General features: G+C 47.3%; 1 protein-coding gene across 6 annotated transcripts in view; it reads left to right on the top strand.

Moving 5' to 3' along the window:
• Positions 1-1,991: 1,991 nt before the first annotated feature.
• FN1 (fibronectin 1) overlaps positions 1,992-7,292 on the top strand; it is a 48,098-nt gene continuing 42,797 nt past the window's right edge. For 5 of the 6 annotated variants that reach the window (XM_015867978.2, XM_015867982.2, XM_015867981.2 and 2 more), the window contains exons 1-5: positions 1,992-2,224; positions 2,384-2,512; positions 3,917-4,054; positions 5,637-5,768; positions 5,882-6,019. In XM_015867978.2, coding sequence (XP_015723464.1) covers positions 2,068-2,224; positions 2,384-2,512; positions 3,917-4,054; positions 5,637-5,768; positions 5,882-6,019 — 694 coding nt within the window. In that variant the 5' untranslated portion in view covers positions 1,992-2,067. 6 annotated transcript variants of the gene reach the window in all.

Below are 7,292 nucleotides of genomic sequence, written 5' to 3'. Positions count from 1 at the left end.
AATGTTTTCTTAAATAAGATTCTTACATTTGTTCCCCTGTTTGTGTAAGCAGTGCTGTGGTAAGCATTAGACACAGTCACACACTTGTTAACACTATTTCTCACTCAGTCTTCAGACTGAATTGCGTTTTCATTTTTGTGTAAACACTCAACATTGTCCTGGAAGACTTAGGTGCAATGCAGGATGACAAAAGACATAAATGAGGTCAACGGTTGACCATGCTGGGTATATCCAGTATATACACATTATAAATGCCATTATAAAAATAGTCTCTAAAAGCAGCAGGCTGGAAATTGGGTCACTAAAAGCAGCATGCTGGAAATGGATCTAGAAGTCGCATCTCTTTGGAACAGTGACCCTGCCCTTACCCTTGAGAAGAACTGGTAGATGCCACGTACCCAGACCTTCAGAGGTTAGAAACTCCCTGAAGTGCCCTTTGGTTATGTTTGTACAGCACCTAGCACCAAGGGGGAAGTCTTCCTCCCCAGGGAAGACTGCTGGTTGCACCCACATGTTTGTTCCACCATAGCCAGTTCATTCCGGGTTACGTTCCATTCTAAGTGGATTTCCTGGAGTGATTTTTATTTACCATAATCCTCCTGGGCTTGAAGGCTCCTTGTCTCCTTTTCCTTCATCACATCGGTTGTGCTTAAGTAGCAGCTCTCAGCAGTGGGACTTGCTCACACACCCTGTCCAGAAGAAGCACATCCCAGTAAGAAATGACTATACCTTCTCACAGTGTTCTCCTCCAGTTGGTTTCATCAAGAATTCCAGAGTTCTTTTAAGTTGTCATTAGAGAACAACACTTTCTATCTCCAGTCTCAAAAGAGCAAGAAAAATCTGAAGGCAGGTCCCATTTCTAAAGCTCTCCCTTGCTATGGTGACACTGGTTGTGTGATTATTTTGAGGGGTAATATGTCTCTGGTGGCTAAAAAAATGCAGCACAGTAGATTTAAAAATGAAAATTAGACAAGATGGGAATTGGCTCACCATGGCTCACCTCAATTGCCAGGTCAGGTTTCAATTTCCAGTAAGCTTTCAGCAGGGAAGCTCGTGTTAATGGATCTGTGGACATTTGTCATGGAGAGGAATAGAAATTTCTGTGAGAACGCATACCTGCCATTCCAACTAAGTGCTTTCTGGGAACAAAGCATGTGCTGGGGATGTACACTGCCTACTGAATGTCTTCATCCCAAACAGATTACAGCTTGCTTTTCGCTGCAGGTCATACAGTCAGCATTCTTTAAGTGGAACTAGAGCTTGGTTCTCATTTTGGTGAAGAACTTTCATGGAGATCCAGGACGTTCAGCTTAAGAACAGTACTTCATGTCCACATTTGTCAGAGCTATTTTAAATGGTTGGGAACCAGGGTGGACTATTAGATCAATAACCCCTTTCCAAAGACGGAGGTTCTGACAACAACAGTCAGCAGTGCAACCCTCATATTGGATGTGAGCTTGAGCTCTGGTCCAAGCAGTGCTCCAGGATGGGGCGTGAGGTTGTAGTGAATGATCTCCCCAGTAGCAGCTTCCTGCTTTGGGGTCACGATTGCACACTCTGCTTTGAGACTTCCCTTCAAAACAGGAAAAAGAGACACCCCACAATGCAGGAGAGATAGCTGTGGGAACGAGACGAGCAGAACTGGGTGACAAAGTTTGTATGCAACTTGCTTAAGTTAGACTGTAATAATGAAGAGCCGGTGCAGTTCGAAGGGGTGCAAAGCCTGCCGCTAAATAAAGAAAAGCTCCCCAAAAGAGGGGGGAAAAAGCCATTTTGTCAAGGCAAACGCCCCACAAAATGGCACGACCGCTCCCCCTCTCCGCACCCCGACCCTTTGTGGCTGCCGGCGGGGCAGCGCCGCGCTCTGCTCGGCGGGGCGGTGGCGGCCCCCGTCCGTCCCCCGGAGGCTGCGAGGGCCAATGGATTCCGGGGCGGCGGCGGCTGCTCCCCCCCAACACCGCCCGCCCTATATAACGCCCGGGCGGCGGCGCTGCGACCGTCGGGCTGCTTGCGAGCGGCTCCGTTCCCCGCTCCGATCCAAGTGCCGTTCTCCGAGCCCTGCCGAGGATGCCGGGCCGCGGCGGGTTGCGGCTGGCGCTGCTCGCCCTCTGCCTGGGGGCGGCGGCTGCGGGAGGGGGCGACGGGCAGCGGCGCGGAGGGAAGAACCGGCGGCAGGCGCAGACCGCCTCGGTGCCCCAAGCCACCCCCGCGCAGGGGGGCAAGCGTGAGTACCGGCACGGGCTGCGGGGATGGAGCGGGGGTCGGCCGGCTCCGTGTACACCACGCGGGTGGGGGTCCGTGGTGCTGCTCGGGCTGCTCGTGCCCTGAGCGCGCCCTCGGTGCGATGAAACTTTGCTTTCTTTCCCCCCCGTCCCCTCCGCAGAGACCTGCTTTGACAATGGACGGTACTACCAGATAAACCAGCAGTGGGAGCGCATTTACCTGGGGAACACGTTGGTCTGTACCTGCTACGGTGGAAGCAGAGGGTTTAACTGCGAAAGCAAACCCGAACGTAAGTTGGTGTTTTAGCTGCAGAGTGGCTTTTGGTGCAGATTCAGCTAGTGAGTTACAGCAAGCAGTGCGGGTTTTTAGCTGGAGTTTGCTCCTTGGGGTCAGCTAACGGATCTACTCTCAATTACACTGAAGATCTGGCTTGGGATTTTAAGAAATGCTTTTCATTAGAGATGGGCCTGCCACCAGAACCCCAAGCCAAACATCACTCATCTCTCTGGAGGATTGGATCTAAACATTAACTTTGGAGCCAACCTCTTCTTTATAATGAACTGAACCGACTCCGCTCGCATGGGGAAGCTCAAATCTGGAGTCACTTTGCAGCTCTGGCTCCGTGCAGTTTGATCGCTTCACCCCAACTTCTCATAGCTGTGCGGTGTCGTCAGCCTGTTTAAACATACTTCAGCTTACAACTTTCCACAGCCCCCCAGCCGTGCTGTGAGCGTTCCATCATTGAGTGTAAAATGAGATTGTTTAGTCTTCTGCAGTAAAAGTTTAGGTAACAGAAAAAAAAACTTTATACGTGGCATCCAATGGAAGATGCGACTCGCTGGAATACAGCGTGGTTTAGATAATCAGATGCACGCTATCTGTCTTGGTTGGTCTCGAGCCATTGGTTTGCTGTAATTCCTTTATCTTGCTCTGGAGATGCAAGAGAGAAACTGGTTTCCTGGCTGATAATGTTCGTGTAAGATGGGAGCATCCCAGAGATGTGTTAGGTGAGACTTGGGTAAAGGTATTTTAAGGAGTACTCAATCCCCTTGCTCCTCCATTAAAAATGGGTTTATTCTCCGTTTTCTTCCTCCCCAGGTATTCCAAAGTTTTACACTTCCAAAGTCGATTAGTAGCTATTATTACACTTAGCTCCATTTGTCTGGTAGTGAGATCCAGAACGTTGTTCTGTTGGAGACCTCAAGTTGTGTGACAACACTGGCACAGCCCTTCTGTAATCGCATAGGCTTGGGCAAGTGTGAACGAGTCACAAGTGGGCCTGTTGACTTTAGTAGGGCTGCTGCAGAATTCGGGATTAATGCGCTCAAAAGAGGTGGATTAGCATGTCAAAACCCACAACTTCTGGGGAATATTTGCTCCCCTCTGAGTTCTGTCCTGCTGCACTTCAAACAGTTGGGGTTGATCCTTTAGGGCATGCCAGCCCAGGTGCCATGCTCAACCCCTGGCTCACTGTGGGAGGGAAGCTGTGGTTATTCAGCAGCGAGGGGGAACATGAGGGGGTTAACTCTGCCCCAGTTCCTTTCTGTTGTTCTACCCCAAGGAGAAAGAGGAGGCCTATCATCCCTCAGAAAAAAAGAGCATCCATGTGAGGAGGTGAAGAACATGCATTTTTTTTGTTGACCATACATGTTACTAGAGTGGTTTCATGAAATTCATTTTTCTCCTTTTATAGCTGAAGAGACTTGCTTTGACAAATACACTGGATCCACTTACCGAGTAGGGGAGACTTATGAGCGCCCCAAGGACTCCATGATCTGGGACTGTACTTGCATTGGAGCTGGACGTGGGAGAATCAGCTGCACCATTGCTAGTATGTAACCAAGAGCCTGTTACTAGAGCTCATTCCTTCTTGTCACATTTTCCAGAGCCGCTTTCACAATTCTTCCAGTGCTTATTAGCTAGAGTTAGGGGGCTTTGATCCAGAGCACATTAAAATCTTGCAAGTGAAAGTCCTTCCCCTGTGTACGCACACTTTAAAAATCAAATTCCTCCTCTATTTAAGAGGTGAGGTCCTATGTGTAAAAACATAGGCCAGGATGACTGGTAGTGTCCAGCCATCCATGTTAGTACATTTCATATATATAAGAATGTCTTGCATCTTCACAGACAAGTTTTTCCAGTCAAAATATACTTGAAAAAACATCAGGGTCTAATCTGCTATGAAGTCAAAGTTACCCTGTAAACATTAATAGGAGTATTCTAAATATCAGCCACCTGGGAGCCATTCCCTTTAGTTTCTAAAAACATCATGCCAGCCCTGGTCTCAGAGGGAACAAGGATTTGATATCCATTGAGCCAGCTCTGTGCTTCTGCAATTTTGTTTTTACCTGTCTGCCCCATCCTTGCTTCTTTCTGCACAGCTTTCCCTTTCACATCTGTCTCTGTCTGGAAATCCTTTCCGTATTGAGTCACTGAATTGTTCACAGTTTCCCTTCAGTTCATAATTAGACTTTCTCTGAGCACAGATGAAGTTCGCTGTGTGTCAGGTCTTTTAGTCTGAGATTTCAAAGTCCCTCAGGCACCTTTGGAAAAGTCTTTCTTACAGCTATTCAGTTTCTTGTTTAAGACACACAGTGCTGAGCCCAACAGCATTGCCACAGAGGGTTCGAAAGCCAGCCATCATTATAGCATGGAAAGAAATGCATCAAATATAGCAAGTAGAGCTGGAGACCTTCGAAATGTAATGGCATTTTATTGAGCAAGGATGATAAGTGTTGTAAGAAAAGAAAGAGTCAGTGAGGAAATTGCAGACATAAGAGGAGTCTAATTTCTTCATCATCAGCCCGGTTTAGGGCTCACTGGAGAGTCTCATTGACTGCAAATGGATTTGAATCAATCTTTATAACTCTTAGATTGCCTGCTTTCATAAATGAGCCAATGAAACATTTTAGTGGCTCCTAATAAATGACCAGACATGTGCTTCTTACCTTGGAAAAGGATCTTGTTTGCTAACTGCTGTTCACTGCACTGTTCACTTCCTGAGCCTGGGCTGAGCTGTGGGGCCAGAACACCTCAGGCCCACTAGGTGCTGGTAGACTGGGATTTGGCCTTTTTGGGGCAGGATTTTGGTGTAGAAGGAGGAGCAATGTCACCAGACATCACCTTTTCCTGCACACACAGACCTGGCTGCTGCATCCCTCAGCCCACAAGCCTGTGTGGGCTACAATGGTGCCAAGAGAAAAATGGCGCCCTCTGAGGAAAACAGTGGGCGCCATTTTGCAGCATGAAGGAGGAGGCTATGATTGGCCCTTCTGCTCATCTTCTTCCTCCTTCCTTCACCTCCACCATGACGAAACCTTTTCCTGCTCACTCCTATCCCCATGGGGATCCTACCTCCCCGTGGTGCTGGCTGTGGTGGTGCTCCTCATCTCAGCTCCCTTCTCTCCCTGCAGATCGCTGCCATGAGGGCGGCAAGTCCTACAAGATCGGAGATACCTGGCGTCGGCCTCACGAGACAGGCGGCTATTTGCTGGAGTGCGTGTGCCTGGGCAATGGCAAGGGCGAGTGGACCTGCAAGCCCTTGGGTATGTGATGGCTTTGTCCTCCCTTAGCTTGGCTGGCTTGCAGTCTCCCTCCTCACCTGGGGTGTCCCCCGTTCCGTATGGGGCACACACACTGACCTTCTTTTCTCCCTCAGCTGAGCGGTGTTATGACAACACGGCTGGAACATCCTATGTGGTGGGTGAGACCTGGGAGAAGCCCTACCAGGGCTGGATGATGGTGGACTGCACCTGCCTGGGGGAAGGCAGCGGCCGCATCACCTGCACCTCCAGAAGTAAGACAAACCGCATTGCTATAAATATTCTATTGTTTTAGCACTTGTGAAGCAGACAGGGCTTGTAAAATCCAAAATCGTGCTGGTTTGTCTGGCTTCTGCTTGAATTTTGCCAGGAACTGACTCTGTTGTGGAGTTATCAGTTTACAGCAGTTTCCTCAAGAAGAGTTGAACTTTGTACCTTTCACCTCTGTTGGGCAAGTTTTGAGGAGCTCTTTAAATTGCCTCCCATTCAGTTGCCTTGGGACACACAGATAATAGCTTTCTGCTGATGTAAACAGCAGACCTGTAAGGAACTAAAACTCTGAGGAGGGCTGGGATTAAAACTGAGTATCTGGAGAGCTTTGGTTGAGAAACAAGCCATGAAAAGCAAACCAGCCTTCACAATATTAGGTCTGTTAGAACACATGGGGAAATATCATTAACTGTCAAACAGGAATGAATAAAACAGAATGTGTTGTTTGTGAATTTGAGGAGATATTATTACTAATAAAAATGATCTGGCAGTATCTTCCTGCCCTCATAACTCAGGTCTGCATTGCTATATTGTAGGGAAATTGTAATTTAATGACCTGTTCATTTTTCATTTTATTTCTCAAATGTAATTAAGTACATAAATTTGAATGTCTGTATGTAAGATGATAGCTGTAGCCCAGAAAGTGTCACTATGCTTCAGCATAGATGCTGTTAGATATCTTTTACAGCCAGAGTTTTCTAGAATCACCACTGAATGCTGGGGAGGACATTTCAGCTTTTAATTGTCTAATGTAAAAAACTGGATGTCCATAAGACAGTTTGAATCCCCAAACCCTTCACCACATACACATTTGCTAAATTACTTTCTGAATACTTGACGCCAGTTTACCACATTTGTGGTAGATTACTCAGTTTTTGGTCATTTTAACCAGTGTGAATTAGTAACGTGTTCTCCACATTGATATTTTATTCCGAGTGCTCTTTTAGTGGCACCTAAGATGATGCATGCATCCTTCTACAGTTCTCCATAAATCCATGTGCATTGATCCGTGATTATACTTGAGCCACTGTCTCAAGTTCTCCTTGTGAATGAGAGCATAAAACAGTGTAATGGAAGAACTAGTTGATCCATGTGTATCTGGCATCCAGACAAAAGTAGTTTGTTACATTGTCCTTTGAACCTGTTTATTCAATTCAATGTGGGCTGTGAGTTAATAAAGACAACGGGAAGATTTAGGAAGTCTGATATTCCTGTTAGGACATGAGCAGCTGGTATTAACTTCACTGACAGCTTTCC

This window comes from Coturnix japonica, chromosome 7 (assembly GCF_001577835.2).
Source record: "Coturnix japonica isolate 7356 chromosome 7, Coturnix japonica 2.1, whole genome shotgun sequence".
NCBI classification, from domain to species: Eukaryota; Metazoa; Chordata; class Aves; order Galliformes; family Phasianidae; genus Coturnix; species Coturnix japonica.
Note: the sequence above shows the minus strand (reverse complement) of the source record. Positions and strands in the feature narration are given on the sequence as shown.